We start from the raw sequence: 27,761 nt of genomic DNA on the forward strand, positions 1-27,761 counted from the left end.
ATAACAGTATTGATAGCACCTTCCATCACTTTGCTGATGCTTAAGAACAATCTGATGGTGTGGAAATTGCCATATTAGATTTTTCAAGCTTTTGTGCTCAGTATGTACTTGAACAATTTTCATCCTTGTCAGGAAAATACCAGTGCAGCATCCAGAGTAGAACAATTGATTCTAGGTGTGGCTGGTTCTGGAAGTCTTCAGTTCTGCATCAAGCATCTTGTCACAGTCTTTCCTGTATCCAGTGTGCTCAGCCATTTGGGGCATCAGGGTGGCTTAGTGGTTAGCATTGCTGCCTCATAGCATCAGGGACCTGGCGACTTTGGGTGACTGTGTGGCATTTGCAAATTCTCCCCCTATCTGTGCGGAATTCCTCCAATTGCTCCAGTTTTCTCCCACAGTCCAAAGATGTGAAGGTTATGTAGACTGGCCATGTTAAATTGCTCCCCATGATGTGCAGGCTAGGTGGATGGGACATGGTTAATATGGGTTATGGAGATAGAGTGAGGGCCTTAGTAAGGTTAAGATGCTCTTAAGAGGGTCGGTGCAGGCCTGTTGGGCCAAATGGTCTCCTTCCACTCTGTAGGGATTCTATGATTTACTCATCGACTCAAAGATGTTTACAGCACAGAAGGAGGCTGCTTAGCTCATCACATCTGCCAACAAAGATTTGACTTCTTGATATCATGTGGTGTGGACCAAATTAGTTGAAGAAAGTCATCTGTGATGGTGCAAACCTCAGATGGAGGTCATGATGGGCTGTGTCCTCAGAGCTGAATCAACTTCATTAGTACGAGTACTACTAAGCTCCATTTTTATTGATGGACCTTGAAGAGTTAGCATCCTTTCTGTGTCCTTGCTAGCAGTGTTCTTGCTACGTGGTGTTCAACATTGTGGAATACTGACTCATTCATTGGGGGAATCCAATGAATGGTAATCAGGAGATTTCATACCATGTTACATTGAAAACAGGAGCAGTGGTCGACCATTTGGCCCTTGAGCCTGCCCCACCATTCATTACAATCATGGCCAATCATCCAGCTCGATGGCCTATTCCTGCCCTCTCCCCATCCCTTGATCCCTTTAACAACAAGAGATAAATCTAACATTTTCTTGAAAACAAAATGTTTTGGCCTCAACCACTTTCTGTGATAATGAATTCCACAGGCTTACCACTCTCTGACTGAAGAAATTTCTCCTCATCTCAATCCTAAAAGGTTTACCCCTTATCTTTAAACTATGACCCCTAGTTCTTGGGAACATCCACCTGCCTCCAACCAGTCCAGTCCTGTTAGAATTTTACAGGTTTCTATGAAATCCCACCTCATTCTCCTAAATGTCAGTGAATATAGTCCCAATTGACTTAATCTCTCCTCATAAATCAGTCCTGACATTTTGGGAAGCCATTTGGTCAACATTTGCTATATTTCCTCTACAGCAAGAATTTCCTTCCTCAGATAAGAAGGCAGAAACTGCACACAATATTCCAGATGTGGTCTCACCAATTCCATCTGAAACTTTGTGGAGTTTGAACTCTCTTGGTTCTATATCACTGAGCCACTACTGGGTGTTCTTTGCCAGTGGAACTAGACATTGGTGGGAATGTTGATGTGAAAGTTTGGGACTAGAGTTCGAAATCTGGTTAGCTGGTAGACTGGAGCTTGGTTAGTCTGTGAGATAGAGCTCCCAGTTTTGACACCAGTCCCCAGATGTTAGGAAGGGAGATTTGATAAGGTTGGCTGGATTGGGAGAGCTCTCATTTAACATACACTGGCACCTAGATCAATGGGCCAACCACATTGTCCTGGGTCTCCAGTCACATGACCAGCTAAGGATGGCAGATTCCCTTCTCTAAAAGAAAATAGTGAACCAGATGGATTTGGCCATATTTTTGCAAAAAAAAATAATTAGCTGGTTTCCTCGGCGGTGATGGGATTTTGACTCATTGCTGTCATGGGACATTCAGTTTCTGCAAAGTCAGGCTCCATGGTCCTGCAATCAGTCTTCCACTTGTCCATCTGGAGACATTCCCAGGGAGATTGGAAAAGCCTTGTCTTACACCCTGTGCGGCCCCACAGGAGTCTGTAGCTGAGCCAAGCTTGGCCAGACGCTGAGGTGAACATGGTGGGAAATCCAAAGCAGGCCGAGGCTCTGTGTGTGTGTGTGTGTGGGGGGGGGGGGGGTGCCCCTCTGGAGCTGCCCCTCTGAAGCTGCTCCTCTGGAGCTGTCCTCCTGCTTCCCCATCATTCCCTCTCTATCCAGGGCTGCCCACTGCCACCTGCCCCAGCTTCCCAATCAGAGGCGGGATTGGGGCACCTCTGATTCCTAACCAATGTGAGGGGGGCACACCCCAGCATTGCCGACCCTGAATTCCTAAACAGCTCCCCCTCTCCACCCACACATGTAGCCGCTAATCCGTGTTTCTGATGTGTGAAAGTGCAAGTGCATTTGGAATTAGACCCAGCCTAGTTACCACTCACTGCACTGGCCTCTGGCCTTTTGTCCACCTTGAGAACTCCCCACATGGACGGCTTTCTGCTCCCTCCTGGCTCAGGCTCCTGTTTAATCATTGGGCATATCTGCTCCTGTTGGAGTGGTGCATCCTCTCTCCCTCCCTCTCTCTCTCTCTCTGTGTCTCACTTTGACAAGCTGCTGATGACAGATTCTCTGCACGTCGGACCACGTGAACCCGCCCTAGCAGCTCCATAAAACATTCATTCTGTTTCTGCACCGTGAGCCTGCAATCGGTGACGCTCGGACCTGACAGCGGGTCAGTCTCCTCGCTCTCTCTCTCTCTCTCTCTCCCTGTGTGTGTCTCTCTCTGTCTCTAACTCCAGCAGCACCAGCACTAGGGGGACAGGAGGCATCCTTCAGCATTTACTGTCCACCTCCCCAACTCCCGGCGGCTCTAATGGATCGGACTTTGCTGACTTCTGGGGCTCTTTGATGCCGACACCAGGCGTCTGGATGTGGATCTGCTCCCCTCTGTGTTTCGCTCCGGAGCGATGCTGACTGCGCCGGGGGACCGTCCTGTGCAAACCGCCCGCACGCCTCAGACTTAACTGCCGCCCCAGCCGCCCCATCCCACAGCCTGGTTCCTCCCGGAAAGCGGTCCCGCCGCTCGGCGATCACGGACAAGGCGATGGCCGAAGGTAAGGGAAGGTTTCAAGGAAACCAAACTAGAACAACTTTCCTCTCGGTCTTACCTGGGAGCTAGGGGGACGAGGGCAGGGAGCGGTTAACAGCAACTTCAAGCAGGAAAACTGCCTTTAATAAACTCAGGGGAGGGGGGGGGGGGGGGTGGCTGAGGGGAGGGGGAGCTGGGGAGAAATTGCAGCATTTTAGATTGTGTCGAGATTCAGGCTGAGTTGCTTGTCCACGGGGAATTTACCGGTTAAAGCAGGGGCGCAGAACACGAAACGGTGGGAAATGTTCCACACTTTGTGAACAGCGTCAATGAGGAAGGAACGGGTTTAATGTCAGAGTGCTCTTCAACCGGACTGGCTGTCCCTAGTTAACAGTGGCTCTGACTGAACCGCGTATCCAGAAAGATCGACATCTCTCTCCCCTCCTCCCCCATCCCTCTATTCCCTCCCTCCCCACCCCGGGGGCTAGATGAATTCCCAGAGAAAAGTTGGAAGGGTGTTTTCACAACCCAATACTACTGACACCGGCTAATCTCTCAGAGGGTAGAGTGGGGAAGGCTGGGGGTGTAGGATTTGCAATCTTTGGTCAGGAGAGGTGACCAGGATTCCCTTTAATGAACACTGGGAGACAGACCGTAGGATTATGGTGGTTCGGGAGAATTGTTCAGGCATTGCAGCAGTGAATGTGACAGGACAGGCTCTCTACTTAACAACCCGGAGCCGGTATCTCTCCCTCTCTCTCACTCACTCACACACACACACATGCACAGGTGTTCAGGTGCTGCAGTACCTGAACGATTCCCACCTCTGCCCCAGCCCCCATAGAACCCGGTCTTAGACAGAAACGTCCTGTGAGCTACGCAATGGCGAGTTTTCCTGGTTTCCGATAGGTTCGAGTGTGTGGAGGTGAGGTGCAAATGTTTACCAGGATCAGGTCTAAGTGAGGGGCGAGGGAGATCAAAATCTGGACGGGAGGGTGGGGATGGGTGTTGGGGGTTTTCCTGATAGAAGGATTCAGACAGGTACAGAGAGGAATTGAAATTCTTTTGAGATAGGCACTCAGAAAGAGCAAGATACACGAAGCGATAAAAAGATAGACGGAGCTACGCATAAATACAGATAGACTGGAAAGTAACCGAATAAATTAGACAGAAACTAGAATAAAGACGTACAGAGACTTGAAGGAAGCGACAGATATATGGATACAGAGGATAGTAGGCGGTCGGATAGATAAAACAAATTGATTGATTGAAAACTGGGCGAATAAGGATATAACAGTGAGAGGGTACAGGTGGAGAACGGACTGAAATTGAACAGGAGGGACAGATGCATAGAAATGAGAGATGTGCGTGCGTTTACAATTAAGTGATAAAAGTATAGGTTAGTATAGAGAGGAATCAAGATCGATGAGCACAATGTTGCGGATGTTGGAAGTCTGGAGTAAAATAAAGATCCAGCCAATTAGCGGTACAGAGACTGGATGAGAACAGGAATACAGAAAAAGATCTAGGGAGAGGAAGAGAAAGATGGGATTGCCAAAGGGATAAAGACTGCAGGAACGGTGGAAGTATAAGTAGTCGGACACAGAGATGTGTAGAGAACTATAATTAACTGTGCTATATGGAAGCGGACCGCAGGAATTGGTGAATTGTTAGAGCCGACAACCATTGAGTAGAAAGTGGGAAAGTGAAACACAAAGTGATTCCCCAGGAATTGTGTTGAGATGTATGGCCAGGAAGAGTGCCCTGTTTCACTAATGGCTCACTGTTCTGGCAAAGGGAGGGGTCACCTTGGATGTCTCCACGTGTCGGAGTTTAACTTGTAACTGCTCCGTCGTTCTCCCACCGCCCAGCGGGAGCGTGGCTGTAGCTTTCTGTCAGTCAGTCCCCAACCTTAAACTGACAGCAAATGGTGACGGGGAAACGGCAATGGTGTAGATATAACCCCCCCCCCACACACACACACTCACAAACACACACACAGCACCCCCCACACAAACTCACACACACACTCACAAACACACACACACCCACTTACTCACAAACACTGACACACACACAGACACACACACAGCCCCCATTCCCCACCCCCCACACGCAATCCCCCACACACATATTCACTCACACACTCACTCACACACACTTACACTTACTCACACACACAAATGCATTGTCTTCACTGACAAAACATCCACTTTATACCTGGAATAAATTGAACTCCGGGCGGCTTTTGAAATGACCCTCGCTAAGTTCAGACAATGACAGTGTGCGGGAAAGGGGGCGCTCCATTCCCACACCTGAGCACAATAGGTTTTCCATACTGCTCTGGCCATTCCATAGATGCAGAGAGTATCTGTGTCTGTCTGTCTGTGTGTGTGTGTGTGTGTGTGTTGGGGGTGGGGTGAGGGTGGAGTATGTGTGTGTGGTTGGGGTTTGGCGTGAGTATATCTTGGTAGAGAGGGAGGCAATCAGCCTGGCGTGTAGGCGGCCTGGAGTATGAGAGTGTGGGTGCTGTAACACGCTGATGAGCAGGGCTGTTGGTGATATCAGGGGAGCGGAGCTGAGTTATTCACGGCTGTCATTAATAGAAGTGCAGCTGGACTGAGAAGCTGCCCACAGACACTCGGGTTTGTGCAGTGAGGACAGTGTGTGGCTCCACTCAATCTCAGGCAGCTAGCCATCACCGGCCATAATGACTATGCTATTATTCTCCTTGGTCTGCAGGAAACCGGCTCCTTTTTCTCGCACTCTGCCTGCAGTATCTCCCTAAAGCCGAGGCCTGTCCCAACGACTGTACCTGTTACAGCGAGCCCATGACTGTCAGCTGTCAACAGCAGGGTTTCAAATCGATTCCTGACGGGATCCCGCTCAGGAGCCAACGGATCTTTCTGCAGAACAACAAGATCCCCTCGGTGAGCTCCACCAGCTTCAGCTCCCGGCAGAACCTGACAGTGCTGTGGCTGCACTCCAACAACATCAGTGTCATCCAGGCCGGGGCGTTCGAGGGCCTGCGGCGCCTGGAGGAACTGGACATCGGGGAGAACATTAACCTCCGCTCTCTGACTCCCAGCTCGTTCCACGGCTTGGTGCGCCTTCACACTCTGCACCTTCACCGATGCGGCCTCTCGCAGCTGCCCACGGGCATCTTCAGAGGGCTGGTCTCCTTGCAGTACCTGTACCTGCAGGAGAACGTGCTGGAGAGGCTGGAAGATGACCTCTTCGTGGACTTGGGCAACCTCACCTCTTTATTCTTGCACGGCAACAGGATCCAGAGTCTGTCGGAAAACGTGTTCAGGGGCTTGCGGAGTTTGGATAAGCTGTTGCTGCATCAGAACCGCATTGGCTTGGTGCACAGGAGGGCTTTTCATGATCTGGGCAAACTTGGCTTGCTGTACCTCTTCAATAACAACATCACCGTGCTGAGTGGGCAGACCATGGACCCTCTGATCTCCCTGCAGTATCTCCGGCTCAACGATAACCAGTGGATCTGTGACTGCCGGGCAAAGTCCCTGTGGGAATGGTTCCGGCGTTTCCGGGGCTCCAGTTCAGTCTTGGAGTGCCATGTCCCGCCGCGGCTGTTTCACAGCGACTTGAAAACGCTGGATCGCCGCGACTTGGAGACCTGCTTGGAATCCTCTCACCAGATCCGCACCAGCATTTTCAGCACCAGGACCCGAGCGGGTAAACTGCCCACGGTGGAGACACCGAGGTCCGGCTCGCGTGATGGGGCCATCAAGTGCTGCCAACCGGACAGCGAGCAGTCCTCCCTCATTTACACCAAAGCCAAACCGGCCCCTTCATCGTACAACAGCAGAGGATCCACCACCAACTCGCTCAAGGACAAAGAGAACATCTCCAAGAACAGGTACACCGAGAACGACCTGACCAAAAACGGGACCTATAAAACTGGCTTGAGCGACGCACCCATGGGGACTTTCTCTGCCAAACTGGACCAGTCCCTAGACATGCTCAGCCCGGAACTATTAAACAACCTGGAGGACTCCACGTCGCCCACAACGAAAAAGAAACGGAAGTGTTACAAAAAGCCGAAAACGGACTCATCCCCATGCCGCCTCAGTAACGGCTCCAACAGAAAGCACTTGTGCCAGACAGCATTGGCCAGCGCGTACATCCTGCTGCTCTTATTGCACCCTTGGTGAAAGGGGAGGGGGGAACAGTGAGCACTTTCACTGACCTCCACAGACATTTGCAAGAGAAACAATTATTAAAAAGTGCAGAAAGCTTTGATCGTTCGAAACGAAAATAACTTGGATGCCTTTATTAAAATAAAATGTAAAACCAGAGTTGTGTATATACCTGTATGTGCTCAATCATTAAGATAAGGGATTCGACCTTTCAAAGCCCATCGAGATTCAAGCTTTGGCAAGAAAAAGGACTGAAAACGACAAAACAAAAATGTTTCAAGTTTGATTTACTGATGGAACATCGAGTCAGTTTTACGATGCAGGGACAGTCTTTAACAAAAACGAAAGAGGCGGATCGATAACTAGGAATCCATGTTCGGGTATTCGCTATCTCCTTTGTTGAATTCTGATTTGAGGATGGTTTGATTTGATTTCCCGTGTGGAATGTGATTCATTGGGCTCCGCTGTTGTTTTATTCCCCTGCTCCTAACGTGCCGACTCTCCATCATTCTCACTCCCGCTGCATTTGTTCCAGATGCTGTCAAACGCAGGCAAAAAAAAAACCCCAACAAAACCGTGGACCCGTTCGATTTTATTTGTGTAAAAGGTTGAAATATATTCAAAAAAAAATTAAAAAGCGATTTTTTAAAATATATCCTTTTCGTCCTAAGACTCTATGGGATCGAACGAATGTTTAATTGCCCTGGGTTTTGGAAGGTACTCAGTTACCTTTTCAAAGTTACAGATTTACTTAGCGTGGAGATCAAAGCCATATCGAAAACACCGAGGCAGAGGTGAGAGGGGTGTTTCAGAATGTAAGGGAGTTTAGTGTTACTCCACACGCTGCTGCTCAAGCAAAGCTTCGAGATGTTAGTTACTGAAAATGCGTACTTGTCTTTATTTTTGTAAACTGGTCAATTTAAAACAAAACATAAACATGCTTACACGGCATAGATAGATAGAAATTACGGCATGGTTACAATCACAACCATGTGCCAATGATTAGAAAAAGGGAACTAATGTATAGGATCATGTAATAGGCCCATCTAATCCCAAATAACTGCACTCCAAAAGGGATCGGAAGTAAAGAACGCCCCTCCAGAATGGACTTTCTCCACGCAGCACCCGCCATTTACCCCCTCCACATACACCGCATATGTTTTCAATAGCTTTCTGACCCTGTTTATTAGCCTTCAGTTTGTATAGCCACCGTTAACCGGGTCTCAGTGTGGCTCGAGGGATGAACATGGATGAAGCGGATCTGGTTTGGAGCCATCAATGAACAGTGTAGCGAACCGGCAGAAAACCAGGCCATTCGTCCCACCTGCTGCATGCCCTTATGTAAGTCCCAACGAGTCTCGTCGCCCCCACTGTTGATCGTGAGCCCATCAGTAAAACATCCAACCTCCCGACTTGTGTAGGTTAGCAATTTCGATCTTGTTCAATCTCCGCTGTCCCTGTAGAGGTTGCCTTGCATACTGGGCTACAGACCCACGGGTGTGCAACACCCCCCTCTCCTCACCCCTCACAAAGTGACCTGTCAGTATGTGTGGATATATGTACGTAAGTACTGTATGTATCTCCTGTAAGTACTATGAATGTATTGTATGTATATGTACAGAATGTATGTACTGTGTATATACTGTATGTATGTATATGTACGTACAGAATGTATGTACTGTGTGTATATGCTGTATGTATAGAATGTATGTACTGTGTATATATTGTAAATATGTACAAAATGTATGTACTGTGTATATACTGTATGTATATATGTACGTACAGAATTTACGTACTGTATATACTGCATGTATGTATATGTATGTACAGAATGTATGTAGTGTGTGTATATACTGTATGTATGTATATGTATGTACAGAATGTATGTACTGTGCGTATGAACTGGATGTCCTGTGTGTAAGTGTGTACTGTGGTATGTATGGAGCGTTTTGTTAGAATGACTAAAGCTTGGGATAGGAGGTCGCAACTGATCCTGACCCTGCTCCAAGCTGAATGTTCAAACAGGAACCACTGAATGGTTTCTCCCTCTGACTGGGGGGGGGGGGGGGGGGGTGGCAGGTAACCCCGGACACATAGAGAGGATGTGCAGTGGTAATTGAATTTGGGGCAGACCCTGTCGGTCAAACTGAAATATTTATCCGTTCAACCGGTAGGGGCAGAACTTTAGCTGAAACTCAATGATTCTTTTTTAAATCCCCTGTTAGTGTTAAACATCCGATTTACTGCCTCAAAAAGCCTCCAGTCCAGAGATCTCCTTTTTTTAAAATTTGCTCTCTGGCTTTCTCAGCCCACCCGATGTAGAAGTGATGAGCAAAGTGGGAGCAATTCACTGCTCAACATAGTGCTGGAAACAAATGGGGGAACGACAGGGTCGAGCTGCTGTGCTCTTCCAGCACCACTGATCCAGAATCTGGACTCTGGGCTGCAGAGGGGCGGCCTGGCGAAGGGCGTGCCGTTGTGCTGCAAGTACCCACCAACCCAGGACCCATGCGCTCATTCGCTGCAGGGGCAAAACTGCTCAGACTGTTTCTGACAGGATGCATGCACGGATTGAGGTGAACAAAAAGAAACAGCAGCAAATCGGAAACCAGTGCTGTTCAATTTCAACAGAAACACTTCAAAGGGATCTTCCTGCATTGCCAAGTTAAAGAAAATAGAGCGAGAGGAGAAACGAAAATCTAATAAGATTGCCAGGGGCTATTTCCATCCGAATTTCACTTTCTTTAATCTTTTTTTTTTGCTCAAAATTAATTAAACATTAATGGAAGTCAAAGCTTCAGAAGTAGTGCTGTGTAAAATCTCTGACAAATGAGGACTGGGTACATCTCTCTGTACCTTAACATTTATTGAGTGGCCCGGATTAGATTTCTGTCAGTCAGTCTCCAGTGATTGCATTCCTGTCGCTTTGACCTTTCTCCGTGTTGAGAAATATTTCATCTTCTCGTGCCTTCAGAATCCCTGCAATGAAGGCGTCAGTCCACTGGGGAACGGGGGAGTTCATTGACCGCGTCCAAACATTGTGCAGAGTCAAAGCGGTTCCACGACTCTGCCCGTGCCATTCAATGCATCACGTCCAAATTCGTTGAGTCATGTGCTGGCAATGCCAGAAGTACGGAAACAAATGCCGTATGTTGGATTGGGTTGGAGAGAATAACCAGTGGAAGTCGTGGGAGGAGCGAGTTACAGATTTGGGATGAATTGAGGATTGGGTGCAGTACCGGAGTTTAACAATCCTCAGGCAGCAGATGCGTCCTCGCTCCGTGTGCTGAGCAGAAACAAGACAGCTTCTTGTCAATAATATCTACATTCATAAAATATTGATGTGGGTAGGGTTTATCCCAGTAGAATGACGTCTTTGATTCTCCCATTCGGTTGGTAAATGGTAAATATCCCGTCGCAAATTGTAAAAACAAAACCAAGAGGAGTCAGTTCACAGCAACGTTGTCCGATTGACAAAACTTTGAAGAAGCTTCTAGCTACAGCGGCGGCACTTTAATGTTTCCTGTAAGGACCAGGTCATTAACTCCCAGGAGCGCCCTGCCGAGGTATCTTGTCTGGAAAAGGTTGCCAGAACGCCAGGGACCACAAGCGAGGTCAGCCAGGCAGTGAGTGCAACGCTCCTCGTTTACTCTGTCTGAAGGAGCATCTGTCTCACTCAGTCCCTGGGGGCTTCTGAAATGATGGTCAGCGGCAGACTGCTGTTCTCCAGGAAAACAATGTTGCAACATTGAGAGGGTTTTAATCCTGTTCAAAACCTCATTAACGTATTGTTGTTGAACAATGGGTCCACCTCCCAGGTTAAACCCTTGCGGGTTCGAACAGTCCCTTACCCAACTTGCAGAGGCAGTGATCTGATTCTTTTTCTTTGTGTTTGTGTTGGTTTGAGAAGCACAGCGAACTTATGATGTAGGCCACGGATCCGCACTCATTAGCGGAATTGACAGCTGGGGGAGGGAAGAGGGCGATCCCGGAGCTTCTGTTATGAGTTCAGCAGGAGAAACTATTTTAAATAAATAAAGTAACATATATTTGCATTGTTTCGGCTTTCTTTCAGGTGAACGATTGTGTGTTACCGGACTTTAATACAGAAGGAAAACGACCTTACTGGTTTCCTGACAGTTTTTAATGAGTTCCAACTGATCAACAGCTGAAATTTGTGTTCTGGTTTTAATTGCATTTCAATCCAAATTCGCAGTTTTAGATTGACTTTTCTTAATTGGATAAATACAGCCTTTCCGATTACTTAAATTCAAAATGACTACCAAATTCAAGCCAGCACGAGTTGTATAAATCACTTTAACTTTCCGGCATTTTGCTGCATTGCAGTCGTTTCCAGTATCTGATGCCGTGACCCAACCCCAATCTCAGTAGGTGACAATGCTGGTGAGCAAAATAGGCTGCTCAAAGAATGTGGAGCTGGAGTACAACTTATTTCACACGAGGTAACTGCAGATGTTGGCATTTAAGCAGAGCAGAGAATAAATATCTTTGATTGCAGCATAACACAAGGTGGTGGAACCCCCATATTCTCATCCGACTGGAATACCTTGGACAGAAGTAGCCACATGTATTCACTCCATTCTATAAAGCCCAAAATGATAGTGTTCCCAGGTACTTATCCAACAGAATACTCCCAAAGCAATACAGCTCCCTTGTATTCATCTTGCGATATTCCCACAGATATACGAGCATAGAAATTGGAAGACAAGAAAAAAACTAAGGGCCAACTAACTTGCCTTCTACCATACTGGGAGTCACATGGTACAACAATATAATTAAAATTAGTCTTTATGTAGCATTGCTCATAATCACTTGAAATCTCAAAGTGCTTTGCAATTAATGAAGTGCTTTTGAAGTGGAGTCATTGTTGCACCGTAGGAACTGAGGCAGCCAGTTTGCACAGAGCAAAACTCCCACAGACAGTAAAACAATTATCACCAGAATAACGGAAGATGATAATACTAATGGTGCCGGAGGTGTGAAATATAGCCAGAAAATGATGAAAATACTTTGCAGGTATGGCAACGTCTGTTCATGCTATAGGTCGATGATTTTTCATCATAACTCAGAATAATAATGGAGTTGCTTATCCAAGCTGGAATATAATATTCCAATTAATGTGAATCTCATTTGCCTATCTTGCAGTATAATCCCTAGACAGATAGGATCAGACAAACTAGATGTTTTTTTCATATAGATAATAAAGTACCTCTCAGAACACACTGTCAGATTATAATTTTTCTTACTGTAGAAATGGTCCCAACAAATCCTGTTTATAATACCTACTTCCTGTAGACGCTATCTTGCAATAGTCCAGCAGTAATATCCTCTCTTTGTACACATTACCCGAGTCTCTGATTATAAAATCCTCTTCCGTAAACGTACTGTCCTGGGATTATCCGATTATAATAAACTCTCCCTGTAAACACTGTCCCAGGGTTAGACAGATTATAATTTTCTCTCACTGTCCAAACAATCCTGACAAATACTGATTACAATATCCTCTCTTCGTACACACTGTCCTTGGAGTATCTGATTATAAAATCATGTCTTTGTATGCACTGTCCTCGGATGGTCTCATTATATTATCTCCTTTTTGTACACACTGTCCACGAATGGGCCAAGCATATTATTCATTCCCTGAACAGATTGTCCTAGGACATCTGATTATAATCATGTCTCTCTGTACTCACAGTCCAGAGTTTGTCTGATGAAAATATCCTATGCCTCGACACTCTGCCCAAACACAATATCTTTTCTCGATAGACTGTCCTGGGTTTGGTTCTAATATCACCTGCTTGCATTCACAGTCATAGAGTCATAGAGCCATACACAATGCAAACAGACCCTTCAGTCCAACAAGTCCATGCCAAACATAATCCCAAGCTAAACTAGTCCCATCTACCTGCTCCTGGCCCATATCCCTCCAAACTATTCCTATTGCTGTACCTATCCAAATGTCTTTCAAGTATTATAATTGTACCCTCAAGCAACTGGGACATTCTGGTGATACTATCCTCTGCTTGTAAGTTTGCTCGCTGAGCTGGAGGTTCATTTCCAGATGTTTCATCACCGTACAAGATAACATCTTCAATGGGCCTCCAGGCGAAGTACTGGTGATTATTCCCTGCTTTCTATTTATATGTTTGGGTTTCTTTGGGTTGGTAATGTCATTTCCTGTGGTGATGTCATTTCCTGTTCTTTTTCTCAGGGGGTGGTAGATGGGGTCTAACTCAATGCATTTGTTGATAGAGTTCTGGTTGGAATGCCATGCTTCTAGGAATTCTCATGCATGTCTCAATTTGGCTTGTCCTAGGATGGATGTGTTCGAAGTGGTGTCCTTCCTTATCTGTATGCAAGGATACTAGTGAAAGAGGGTCATGTCATTTTCTGCCTAGTTGATGTTCATGCATCCTGGTGGCTAGTTTTCTGCCTGTTTGTCCAATGTAGTGTTTGTTACAGTCCTTGCAATGTAAATGACATTAGTTTTGCTTGTTGTCTGTACAGGGTCTTTCAAGTTCATTAGCTGTTGTTTTAGTGTGTTGATGGGTTTGTGTTGGTGGGTTTGTGGGGTCTGAGTTAGTCTGCCAGCAAAACTAATGCCATCCATCCTAGGACAAGCCACACAGAGACATGCACAAGAATTCCTAGCAGCATGGCATTCCAACTGGAACTCTATCAACAAACATATCGAGTTAGACCCCATCTACCACCCCCTCAGAAAAAGAACCGGAAATGACATCACTACTGGAAATGACATCACCAACCCAAAGAAACCCAAACATATAAATGGAAAGCAGGAATCATCAGCAGTGCTTTGCCAGAGGCCCACTGAAGATGTTAGTTAGTAGGGTAACTAAATGTCTGGAAATGAACCTTCCAACTCAGCAAGCAAACCTACATCCAGCACCTCAACCTGTGCTACAAACCTTCTCAAAATTCACTGATACTATCCTCTCCCTATAGACACTACCCCATGGACAGTTTGATTATGGTATCCTCACTCTGTAGATAAAGTCTTGGGGACAGTCTGATTAGAATATCTTTTCCCTGTACACACCGTCCTGGGAAATCTTTTGATAACAGCCTTCCTCTGGAAACATTGTCCTGGGACAATCTTATCTTAATATTCGTGTTCTGCACATGGTCACAGAGTATCTAATTATAGTATCCCTCACAGTATACAACATCCCAGGGACAGTTTGACTAAAGAGGAACTGGAGTTCGTTGCTAGGCCCCACATGCTATTCCACCATTCAATGTAATCATGGCTAATACTCAATCACATCACCTTAATCATACTCCCTCTCCATTACCAGTGACACCTTTAACCTCTCAAAAGCTAACTATTAAATATTTTCAGTGTCCGTAGGTATCTCATCACAATATTATTTCTGTACACACATTATATTGGGACAGTCAGATTATAAAATCCTTTCTCTGTACACACTGTCCCAGGGACAATTTGACTATTAGACAATTCTTTAAATACTCTGAACAAAGGTGTGTGTGATTTTAATATCCTGTCTCTGTACCCACCATCTTGGGACAGTTTAATTACGATATCCAAAAGCAGTATACAATGTCCATGCAGTTTCGGTTTATAATATTATCTCTGTGTACACATAGGATAGACTGACCTGCATATCCAATATCTGTCTGTAGACATTTTGATTATTGTATGATCAAAGTCCTAAGTATTCTGTTCATAATATCAACCCCTTTAGACTATACAATGCGAGGATGAGATTATAGTATCGCCTCAATGTAGAAACTGTCCAAACACAGTCTCATTAGAATTTCCCCTGTCTGGACTCACTGTCTTGGTACAGATTGATTACAATATCCTGTTCCTGTAAACACTGTACCACACAGTCTGATTATAATAACCTCTCTTCAGACACACCATCCCCAGAATATACTGACTATAATGTCCACTCTCTGTTCAAATTGTCCCGGACTGTCTCATTATAATATTCGGTGGCTCAATAGTTAGCACTGCTGCCTCACAGCACCAGGGTCCCAGGTTCAATTCTAGCCTTGGGTGACTGTCTGTGTGGAGTTTGCATGTTCTCTCCGTGTCTGCATTGGTTTCCTCTGGGTGCTCCGGTTTCCTCCCACAGTCCAAAGATGTGCGGGTCAGATGAATTGGCCAGGCTAAATTGCCCATAGTGTTAGGTGCATTAGTTGGAGGGAAATAGATCTAGGATGGGTTACTCTTCAGAGTGTCGATGTGGACTGGTTGGGCCGAAGGGCCTGTTTCCACACTGGAGGGAATCTAATCTAATATCCACACTCAGTACACATTGTCTGTGAGACCTGATTAAAATAAGCTCTCTCTGTATAACCATATCCTGGGAAAGGCTGATGTTTTTTACCTAACGCTGGACAAACCTTCCTAACTAATTCTGATTACATGCTCTCTCTGTACACACGGCAGGGAAAGTTGTTTATGACATCCTTTCTCTGTTCATACTGTCCGAGGACAATCCAATTATAACATCCTCTCTCTTTACAGAATGTCCCAGGACAGTCCAATTACAATATCCTCTCACTGTGAACATTGTCCCAGGACAGCCTGGTTGTAATACCTTCTCAATGCATCCACTATCCTGTGATAATCTGATTATGATATCCTTTGATTGTATACATTGTCCTGTTCATATTCATTTAGAAAATGAGTACTGCAGATGCTGGAGATCAGAGCTGAAAATGTGTTGCTGGAAAAGTGCAGCAGGTCAGGCAGCATCCAAGGAGCAGGAGAATCGACGTTTCGGGCATGAACCCTTCTTCAGGAATCCTGAAGAAGGGCTCATGCCCGAAACGTCGATTCTCCTGCTCCTTGGATGCTGCCTGACCTGCTGTGCTTTTCCAGGTGTTCATATTCATATTCAGTACACACTGTCTCGAGAAAGATTCATTATAATGTCCAGTCAGTGTACAAACTGTCCAGCGACATTCTGATTATAATACCCTTGAACTGTCCAAACTGTCCTGGGACAATTTTATTATAATATCAAATGTTTGTACAAACTATCCTGTTAGGGTCGAAGTATAATCAACTTTCTCTAAATGCACTATCCTGGGACATTCAAATATCCAAAGTCTGCACACACTGTCCAGAGATGTCTGATCATAATATACTCCCAATTTGTGTTCCCTGGTTTGTAAGTGTACTTGCCTTTCTCTGTACACACTGTCCTGGGACATTTTGGTTATACGATACTCTCTGTATACATTGTAAAAGGATAGCCAGATTATAATATACTCTCCCCGTGCATACTGTTTCAGGATACTCTGTGTACAATATTTTGTGAAGGCCTGATTATTATTTTGTCTCCCTTACAACACTGTCTTGCAACAGTCTAATTATTATCACCTCTCACTGTACAAATTGACCCAAATGTTTTGATTATAATCTTCTGTCTCTGTTTACACTGTGCTGCATGGGCCTGATTATAGTATCTCCTTCCTCCACACAATGTCCTGTAAGAATCGAATTATAATATCCTTATTCCACACTGTCTGATTCTGACACCCTGTCACTGTACACACTCTCCTGCAAGTGTCTGATTATAACATCTTTTCTGAAGAAGCAACATGGCAAATCACAGACAATAAAGGGGCTGAGAGCTGTTGAACAGTTGGAGTTGATAAAGTGTGGCACTGGAAAAAAGCACAGCAGGTCAGGCAGCATCTGAGGAGGAGAGTCGCCGTTTCAGCAGGACCCTTTTATCGGGTCCTCCTCGGACGCTGCCTGACTTGCTGTGCTTTTTCCAGCACCAGACTTTATCGACTCTGACTCTCCAGCATCTGCAGTCCTCACTTTCTCCTAGCTGGACCACGAGCTGGAGCCAGGTGTCAGGGTGTATATTGGCTGCAACTGTTTGCCAGATTGGGGTATGCCACAAGTAAAAATTGGTAGCTGAGGATATTGTGGGCTGGGGAAGGGGACTGAGCAATATTGACCAGATGCAGTCCTGTCTCAGGCTAATCTTGCAAAGCAGGTGGCCACTCCTCCTGAAATGACAGGGACACAATTAATGTGAATTATCTGCCTACGATCTTGCCAGAGCAGGGGGGCTCCATCCTTTGGGTGAAATCTGAAAGATCCCTGGAGTTGGCCTCTCTGCACAATATTGTTCTGTGACTATGAATCATTTTAAATAATTTGCAATTTATCAGAGAGCACCTTCACCCATGCCTCAGCAGTGCTATGCTCTTCAAATGGGACTGCCAGCAAGTTTTTTCTTTATTATTCATGGACGTGACTCTCATGAATGAATGAATGATTTTATTGTCATGTGCTTTTTACTGTGAAAAAATACAATCGTAGAATACCTACAGAGCAGAAGCAGACCATTCGGCCCATACAGTCCATACTGACCAAATGGGACTAGCTTAATTGTGAAAACTGGGCAGCACGGGCAAGTTAGACTAGAAGGCCTGTTTCCAAGCCATAGATCTCTTTGACCCTCTGAAGAGCATCCCACCCAGACCCACTCCCCTACCCCATCCCTGCAACTCTGCATTCCCATGGCTAATCCACATAGCCTAGACAGCTCTGGACACTCCAGTGTAATGTACTGTAGCCAATCCACCTAACCTGCACATCTTTGGACTGTGAAGGATACTGGAGCACCCAGTGGAAACCCACACACACACAGGAAAAATGTGCATTTGGAATCAAATCTGGGTCCCTGGTGCTGTGAGACACCAGTGCTAACCATTGAGCCATCGCACCGTCCAAAATATTAAGAGTCCATGATCCTTCTGCCTCTGCTTCAATGCTGCCAGCACCGGAACTAACCAATGCTGAAGTCGCTGCTCCTCAGGTGCTGTCTTTCACCACTGACCCGACATCACAGTGGGCGGCACGGTGGCACAGTGGTTAGCACTGCTGCCTCACAGCACCAGAGACCCGGGTTCAATTCCCGCCTCAGGCGACTGACTGTGTGGAGTTTGCACGTTCTCCCCGTGTCTGCGTGGGGGTGCTCCGGTTTCCTCTCACCATCCAAAGATGTGCAGGGTCAGGTGAATTGGCCATACTAAATTGCCTGTAGTGTTAGGTAAGGGGTAAATGTAGGGGTATGGGTGGGTTTCGCTTCGGCGGGTCGGTGTGGACTTGTTGGGCCGAAGGGCCTGTTTCCACACTGTAATCTAATCTAATCTAATCACGAATGCTGCCTCCACTGATGTAGCAGCTGATGCAGGTCCTATGCTCACCCATCCACAAGTTGCCTCCTTGCCGTTACCAGATTCCCACTCTGCATTCACCGGCCGCCTCACCAGGGCTCACCAGCTGTCTCCATGCTCCGGACTCCAACGAAGCCACCACCCTACCGCTTTCCACCTTCCTCACCAATGTCAATGTCCCCAATACTGCCATGATCAAGTAGTAGAAACAAAAACTAAAACGAGATAAACACAAGAAAAGGAAAAAAAAATGAAGTGGATGGAGTGGATGAGGTCCAAGCTCAGGAGCCCAGTCATTGCCTATTCTACCACTGCCATCTTGAAACTTGGCTCAGGCACAAAGCTCGCATTTGTTGCCCACCTCAAGTTGCCCCCGAACTGAATGGTGTGCTGGGTTGTTTCACTGGACAGTTAAAAGTCAATCACATTACTGTGGATTTGAAGTAATACATTGACTAGAACAATGTTGGATAGCAGATTTTGTTATTGATGGTCATCAATACTAAGACTCTCTTTGTATTTCATGAATTGAATTTCATTGCTATCATGGTGGGATTTGAAAATATATCTAGGACATTAATCTAGGCCTTCAGAAATAGTAATTCATTGGCATCACCATGACACCCATTATGGCTACAACAGAAGCGAAGTTTCCTCTCCATCTCCTTTGGACCAGTTGGGTGCCTATCCCGTCTGCTGCACTCAGTTAGATAGCATTCCTGGGAGCAGTCGCTTAACAGGACCATCTCCAGTCAGATGGGCAGCCAGGCATCACCAGGATGTGGTGAGGAGAAACATTTGGGCCAGATTTCTGCACTTTACTACAGACAACAAGTTCCTGCCTTTGGAATTTGATGTGAATTTGGATGCAATGTGTGTATCATGTGGATAAAAGTAAGGAAAGGGAGACTTGCATTTGTAAAGCGTCTCTCCCAACCAGTGGGAAGTCAAAGTATTTCACAATTAAGTATTTTGAAGTATAGTGCTGTAGGAAATGTTTATTCTGCGAGTTTCCTCAAACAGCAACGACCAGACAATCTGTTTCTGTGATCTTGATTAAGTAATAAACATTGACCAAGGCCCCAGGGGTAGCTCTCTTGATTTTTTTGAAATAGTTTAATGGAATCTTTTACAACCATCAGAGGAGGGAAATGGGACCTTGGTTTAATGTCTCATCTGAACGGTGACAACTCTACCTCTGATATTCGCTCATTTAGATCCAGGTGGACTCAGGAAGTAATATTGGGGGAGGAGAAAAGAAATGAATTGAGGGAAATCATCTGCATACAACTGCACAGAAAAACATGGATCCAGGTGAGGTAAATGCCACATGACTGGAGAGTTGTTGGAAAAGAATGGTCAAATTAAATAATTCAAGCAGAATAAAAAGAATGAAGAACACTCCCAAGACAGTCAATGTCTTTCACACTGTTTTAGAGAAATGGGCACTTTGCTCAGGAATGTTCTTCTGTTAAGTATGTAAGTTAGCTCGCTGAGCTTGAAGGTTTGTTTTCAGACATTTTGTCAACATACTAGGTAACACCATCAGTGAGAGTTGCCTGTGAAACACTGGTGGTACGTCCCTTGAAAAAAAAACTAGAAATAACATCACACACCTTACGAAACCAAGACCTATAAATAGAGAGGTGGGACATACCACCAGCACTTCACCGGAGACTCTCACTGATGATGTTACCTTGTATGGTGATGAAACATCTGAAAACAAACCTTCTAGCTCAGCGAGCAAACTTACAGACTTACCATCAACCTGAGCTACAAATCTTCTCAAAAATCACTAATCTTTTTCTGTTGTGTTTTTCTCTGCTAATTTAAACAGTGTCATACAGTTTACAGATTAGATTAATTCCGTTCTGCACTGCCTCGAATTGAATTGATTAAAGATACAAAAATGATGTGTATTCCTCGGGGATGAAGATCATGCAACAAATTCTTCAAATGCTTGAGGAAAGCATCCTATACTAAGGCAAGCGCCTGTGGAGCTACCATTACAAGTCTTTTTAACACAAGGAAATTATTCTTACTTCTTCTGTTTTGGTTGCTTGCAGATTATGTTATAATCCTTAACATTCCATGTATTGATTGTTTGATTGTTCTCCACTGTGGAGAAAATTGAAAAGCCAACCAGGCTAAGTTTACTTTAAGGCTTGTCTACAGTGGGATTAGATTGTCTCAAATGTGGGAGAATATGTTGCTTGTGTTTATCTGAGTTAATATGTGATGGTATAAGAGTTTATATTTGTAAGAACCTTCATGTCTATGAAGGGTGTTTCTCCCATAAATACATTCACATGTAAATATCGGCATGTACTTATATAGACACTTAAAATACATTTATTTGTTTACACATGTATGTATATCACACATATATAGACACACACACACAGATTATCCTTTATCAACATTTAAACACATAGAGACCTATAAAATCACATAGCCATGCACAAATGCCTGCAATGTTTACTCCAAAATGATAGCCATGATGTGGAGATGCTGGCATTGGACAGAGTCAGAAGTCACACAACACCAGGTTATAGTCCAACAGGTTTATTTGAAATTACAAGCTCTCAGAGTGCTGCTCCTTTGTCACTTCACCTGATGAAGGAGTAGCGCTCTGAAAGCTTGTAATTTTAAATAAACGTTTTGAACTATAACATGGCGTTGTGTGACTTCTGACTCTACACCAAAATGTACAGTTATCCTTGAGGTGGAGGGCTAATTTTTTTCTGTAATCTCTCTGATCCAGAAATGTATTTTTCTGTAATATTAAAGATATTATGTGTGTAAATCCAATGTTCTTGTCATTTCTTTTTCCTGACAGTTAGTAACAGATCATAGCAGACCAGAGTGGTGGCCTGTGCCTCTTGCAGAATTTATTAACGTTTTTCAAGGAAGTCTCAAACAGAGTAAATCGAAGGGAACCAGTAGATATGTTGTATTTGGACTTTCAGAAGGCATTCAACAAGGTATCTCACAAATGTTTAAGTCATACGATAAGACCCTAATGTGTTGGCGGTAATATATTTGGAGAATTGGCTAATGGGCAGGAAACAGCGAGCAGGGAAAAAAGGTTCTTTTTCAGGTTGGTGACCCATGACCAGTGGGGTTCCACAGGGAGTAGTGCTGGATGCGCAACTATTTACAACATAAATTAATGAGTTGGAGGAAGGAAGTGAATGTACTGTAGCCAAATTTGCAGATGACAAAAAAAAAGGTGGAAAGGCAGGTTGCAAGAGGGATACAAACAGTTTACAGAGAGATAGTAGTGGGGACAAGGAAATGGCTGAGGAACTGAATAATTACTTCACGTCAGTCTTCACGGTGAAAGACACAAGTAATATCTCAAAAATTGAAGAGAGTGAGGGGCAGGGCTGATTATGTTGGCCATCATTAGGGAGAAGGTGCGAGAAAAAACTGAATGGTCTGCAGGTGGATAAATCACCTGGACCAGATGGACTACACCCCAGAGTTCTAAGGGAGATAGCTGAAGAGATAGTGGAGGTGTTAGTGGTGATCTTTCAGGAATCACTAGAGTCAGGAAAGGTCCCAGAGGACTGGAAAATCACTAACGTGACACCCCTGTTTAAAAAGAGAGTAAGGCAAAAGACAGAAAATTACAGACTGATTAGCCTGAACTCAGTCGTGGGTAAGATCCTGGAATCCATTGTGAAGGATAAGATTTCTGAATACTTGGAAGTGTATGGTAAAATACGGTAAAGTCAGCATGGTTTTATCGAGGGGAGGTCATGCCTGACAAATGTGCTGGAATCTTTTGAGGAAGTAATGAGCAAGTTAGACCAAGGAGAACCAATGGATGTTGTCTATCTAGACTTCAAGAAGGTCTTTGACAAGGTGCTGCACAGGAGGCTATTGAGTAAAATAAGGGCCCATGGTGTCAGAAGCAAGGTGCTAGCATGGGTAGAAGCCTGGCTGTTTGGCAGAAAACAGAGAGTGGGGATAAAAGGGTCCTTCTCAAGGTGGCAGCCGGTGACAAGTGGTGTTCCGCAAGGCTCAGTGTTGGGACCTTAATTTTTCACTTTATATGTTAATGATCTAGATGAAGGAACTGAGGACATTCTGGCAAAGTTTGCAGATGATACAAAGTTAGGTAGAGGGACAGGTAGCATTGAGGAGGTGAAGAGGTTGCAGAAAAATTTGGACAGGTTAGGAGAGTGGGTAAAGAAGTGGCAGATGGAGTACAATATGGGTAATTGAGACATCATGCACTTTGTTAGGAAGAATACAGACATGAACTATTTTCTAAATGGGGAGAAAATTCAGAAGTCTGAAGTGCAAAGAGATTTGTGATTTGCAGTCCAGGATTCTCTCAAGGTAAACTTGAAGGTTGAGTCAGTAGTTAGGGAGGCAAATGCAATTATGGCATTTATTTTGAGAGGACTTGAATATAAAAGCCGGGGATGTACTTCTGAGGCTCTATAAGGCTGGTCAGACCACATTTGGTGTATTATGTGTAGTTTTGGACCCCATATCTGAGGAAGGATGTACTGGCCTGGAGCATGTTCGGAGGACATTCACGATCATGGTCCCAGGAATGAAAAGCTTAACATATGAGGAACACTTGAGGACTCTGGGTTTATATTCGATGAAGTTTAGGGGGATGAGGGGGGATTTAATTGAAACGTACAGAATAGTGAATGGCCTGGACAGATTGGATGTTGGGAAGATGTTTCCATTCAGAGACTAGGACCCGAGGACATAGCCTTAGAGGAAATGGAAGACGTTTTAGAATGGAGATAAGGAGCAACTTCCTCAGACAGACAGTGTTGAATCTATGGAATTCATTGCCACAGAAGACTGTGGAGGCCAGGCCATTGAGTATATTTAAGATGGAGACAAATAGGTTCTTGAGTATCAAGGGGATCAAAGGTTACGGGGAGAAAGCAGGAGAATGGGGTTGAGAAATGTATCAGCCATGATTGAAAGGCAGAGCAGACCCGATGGGCTGAATGGTCCAATTCCTGCTCCTAGGTCTTATGGTCTTATATTAACATTTTAAGTAAGTGGACAAAAAGTTTGCAAATTGAGAATAATGTGGGAAAATGTGAATTCGTTCAATTTGGAAGGGATAATGAAAGGACAATATATTATTTAAATGGAGAAAACTGCAGAAAACTGCAACTTAATGTGCCTTGGAGGGATTTGTGTATGATTACACAGAAAGCCAGCACAAAGGTACAATAGGTAACTAGGAAGACGAATTAAATATTGACCCTTACTTCAAAGGGGTTGGAATATAAGAGTAAGGAAGACTTACTGCAACTGAAACCACATCTGAAATACTGCGAGCAGTTATCATCCCCTTACCTAAGGAAAGATATCATTTCAGTGGAGGCAGCTCAGAGATGATTAACAAGGCTGATCCCTGGTAAGGAGAGATTGCCTTGTGAGCAAAGGCTAAACAACTTTAAGACTCTACTCACTGGAGTTTAGACAATTGAGAGGTGATTTCATTGAAACATTTGGGATTCTTAAGGGGCTTGTAGGATACTTGCAGAGAGGATGTTTCACCTGATGGGAAAGTTTAGGACCAGAGGGCATAGTCTCAGAAAAAAGGGGGCACTGATTTAACCCTGAGATGAGGAGGAATTTTTACTCTGGCTGTTGTAAATCTTTGGAACCCCTTGCCACAGAGGACTGTTGGGACGGAGACCTTATGTACATTTAAAGCTGAGATAGCTTCTAGATCAGTCAGGGAATCAATGCAGGAGAGTGAATTTGAGTAATGTCACATCATCCATGATCCTATTGAAGCGTGGAGCAGGCTCCAAGGGCCGAACCCGATGAAGGGCTTTTGCCCGAAGCGTCGATTTTCCTGCTGCTCGGATGCTGCCTGACCTGCTGTGCTTTTCCAGCACCACTCTAATCCTGACTCTAATCTTCAGCATCTGCAGTCCTCACTTTTGCTTCGAGGGGCCGAACAGCCTACTCGTGTTCATTTCTTATGGTCTGCAAAAGCCTGGGGAAATGTAAACGCTAGAAATGATTTGGTTCTGCAGGTCAGTCCGCAGCCATTACCAAAACAGAAAAGATACCCTTTAAAGTTATGAAACGTAAATGCGAACTAGTTGGACGTTTCCAAAAGTTGTCCGATTGGATTTACGCAATGGCATGACCTTCTTCAATTTCAAAGTAAAATTCTCCCGCTCCTTCTGGGACCTTCAAGGAATTAGTTTGCAAAGTTTTGTTTTGAGCGTTTGTTTCCGATTTCCAGTATTTTTGAAACTTCCTGTTGGAAATGGTTACCATTGGTTCTAGTTTTATTGATATTTTATGAGCAGGCTGGGAAACGCCTTCATCCATTGCATTAAAAAAAGTGTCCGCTTTGTATCCCCTGTACAAATATTCTGAGAATATGAATGACCGCTCAAAATGCAACACACACACACAACAGCGGGCAGTTATTAATATGAAAGCACACAAGACCAGCATGATATCGCTGTGAAAATTTATGCATGAGCTCAGTCATCCGCACTGATTCGCTGCAGACAGTATAGGTCAGAGCTCTCTGGTTAACACAAGCGGTCTAAATTTAGGAATGCAGCCTCTTATCGCTGGCTAACCTGGGAACGCTCAATCCCGCTCAGTGACGTTCAACGGCTGCCTCTGCGTAGGGTGCCTGATTCATCAGAGAGATGGAGTTCAGCAGCACCTCCTTTCCTTGTCTCAACACACTCACGCCAATCGCAGTTTACTCCAAATGCTGAGAAAAGTACCATTACTTCATGTGGATATTAAACACACAAGGTTTGGTGCTTGCCTTAAGTGTGATCGTTTTAAAAAGCCACCGCTTCAGAGGGAGTGACAGACGATTTCTGTTCCAGCCTGAACAGTACTGCACACAATGATAATTGGTTGCTGTAAAGCTCCGGAATTCCTTCGCCCTCCACTTATGTTTGTGCAGTCACCGGGCCAGGCTGGCCGCGCTTTCTGCTCCGTCATAACAAGTCATAACAGCCTGTGTTTGCCACTTCCCACCACCAATCATAATGTGGTTGTGAAAGACTGGGTTTGATATTTCACCAGAAATATCCTCCAGAACCAAAAAATAATCTGCCACTACGTTTACAGACGTCAATATAGAGCCATAGAGTTATACAGCACTGAAACAGACCCTTTGGACCAACTCGTCCATGCCAGCCAGATATCCTACGTTAATCTCGACCCATTTGCCAACACTTGACCCATATCCCTCTAAACCCTTCCTATCCATGTACTATTCCAGATGCCTTTTGAACGTTCCAATTGTATCCCCTCCACCACTTCCTCTGGTTGTTCATTCCATATATGTACCACCATCTGCTTGGAAAAGTTGCCCTTCGTACGACTACATTAATACATTCTCCTTCCCTTTCCAATCCTACTAAATAAACCTTTTTTTTTGCAGCAAACATGATTTTATCAAAACATTAGTAATGATATTGAGGGCAATGACGAGTGCAGATAAAGATTCCATCAATGAAAGCTCTGCTACATGCCATTGCTGCCTCACTATAAATAAAGCACCACTGCAATGCTTATAATGCAAGTGATGTGTGGCCATAAAAACAACAGAGAGTATCTGTAGATAAAATAACCAATCACTGTTCGAAGAAAATCTAAATTCCATCTTGACAAGTCAATTCAAAAATGCCCCGGGACTAGTTTGCTCTACCTGCAAGACTCACCATCTTAATTCTGGAAATTCTGTTGAAGGGCAGGAAGATTTCAAAAGCAATTGGAAATGTTTCTGCCAAATGTTGGAGCCAGTCTTAAAAGTCAAAAGGTGAACAGATCTGTTTTCCTTGGTGTCACTGGGAAGATGCATTGGATAGCTATAATTTCAATTACACAGAATTTGTGATATAGTTTGAGGGACACATCCACCTTCAGTGGCATATGATGCATCAAAGATAGGTTTTTCACATACACACAAAAAAAACAGGAGAAGCCACTGATCGATACATAATTGAGTTATGAACTCATGACACAATTCTTGCTTATGAAAAGTTGTGTTTTGTGTAGTGTTGATACCAAAATTGATTGCAAGCTGCCAGTCCCTCTACTTGATAGATATTTGAATGACTGTCCTTTGTGGATGCAATGAGTGATGATCAGGCTCCAGGACTATAGCCTGAGGATATCATATACTCCAGGAAAATCTTTGTATAGCTTTGGTACACTGTCAAGCATTGCAGATCAGAATGAAAAGGCTGATGGGATATTCAAGATTACTTGAACTGCATGTTTATTAAGACTCTATCACCAGAAGAAGAATTTAATCAGGGTTGAGATCGAAAAGAGTGAGACCTTTGAGATCTCAAGGAAATACTAATAGAAGAACAGCCACAAGTAAAACATGATAGCTCTCCAAATATATGAGTGTGAAAAGGGAAATCTTGAAATTATATATTTCAGGAGTGCACAGTGAGGTAAAGCACTTGGCAGCCAATTCATTATTCTTTGACATGTAGCCACTATTGTAAAATAGGAAGGCATGGCAATCAAATGCATCAACAACTAATACCAATAACATAAATTACCTGGTATCTTGTTTAATGATGTTGGTGGAGGGACGAATGTTGAACAGAATTTAAGTAGAGGTAAAAACAATACCTGCAGATGCTGGAAACCAGATTTCTGGATCAGTGGTGCTGGAAGAGCACAGCAGTTCAGGCAGCATCCGAGGAGCTTCGAAATCGACGTTTCGGGCAAAAGCCCTTCATCAGGAATAAAGGCAGCGAGTCTGAAGCATGGAGAGATAAGCTAGAGGAGGGTGGGGGTGGGGAGAGAGCAGCACAGAGCACAACAGGGCAGTGGGGGAGGAGATGAAGGCGATAGGTCAAGGAAGAGAGGGTGGAGTGGATAGGTGAAAAAGGAGATAGGCAGGTCGGACAAGTCCGGACAAGACAAGGGACAGTGCTGAGCTGGAGGTTTGAAACTAGGATGAGGTGGGGGAAGGGGAAATGAGGAAGCTGTTGAAGTCCACATTGATGCCCTGGGGTTGAAGTGTTCCGAGGCGGAAGATGAGGCATTCTTCCTCCAGGCGTCTGGTGGTGAGGGAGCGGCGGTGAAGGAGGCCCAGGACCTCCATGTCCTCGGCAGAGTGGGAGGGGGAGTTGAAATGATGGGCCACGGGGCGGTTTGGTTGATTGGTGCAGGTGTCTCGGAGAGGTTCCCTGAAGCGCTCTGCTAGGAGGCGCCCAGTCTCCCCAATGTAGAGGAGACCGCATCGGGAGCAA

The 27,761-nt window shown here is 44.8% G+C and overlaps 1 protein-coding gene and 1 long non-coding RNA gene across 2 annotated transcripts; one reads left to right on the forward strand and one right to left on the reverse strand.

The window, feature by feature from the left end:
• The first annotated feature begins 2,697 nt into the window (after positions 1 to 2,697).
• Positions 2,698 to 7,853, forward strand: rtn4r (reticulon 4 receptor). The gene is made up of 2 exons (XM_043715626.2): positions 2,698 to 3,149; positions 5,867 to 7,853. Exons 1-2 carry the CDS (start codon positions 3,140 to 3,142, stop codon positions 7,300 to 7,302), a joined length of 1,446 nt encoding a protein of 481 aa, XP_043571561.1. The 5' UTR covers positions 2,698 to 3,139; the 3' UTR covers positions 7,303 to 7,853.
• A 155-nt stretch (positions 7,854 to 8,008) lies between these two features.
• Positions 8,009 to 25,341, reverse strand: LOC148145378 (uncharacterized). The gene is made up of 3 exons (XR_015761255.1): positions 25,104 to 25,341; positions 18,535 to 18,719; positions 8,009 to 11,308 (listed from the first exon to the last, which is right to left on the reverse strand). It is a non-coding gene; the product is annotated as an uncharacterized LOC148145378 (long non-coding RNA).
• Positions 25,342 to 27,761: the final 2,420 nt, after the last annotated feature.

This window comes from Chiloscyllium plagiosum, unplaced genomic scaffold, assembly GCF_037043375.1.
Source record: "Chiloscyllium plagiosum isolate Xiang-an unplaced genomic scaffold, Cpla_swu_hap1 HiC_scaffold_24, whole genome shotgun sequence".
In the NCBI taxonomy this organism is placed as follows: domain Eukaryota; kingdom Metazoa; phylum Chordata; class Chondrichthyes; order Orectolobiformes; family Hemiscylliidae; genus Chiloscyllium; species Chiloscyllium plagiosum.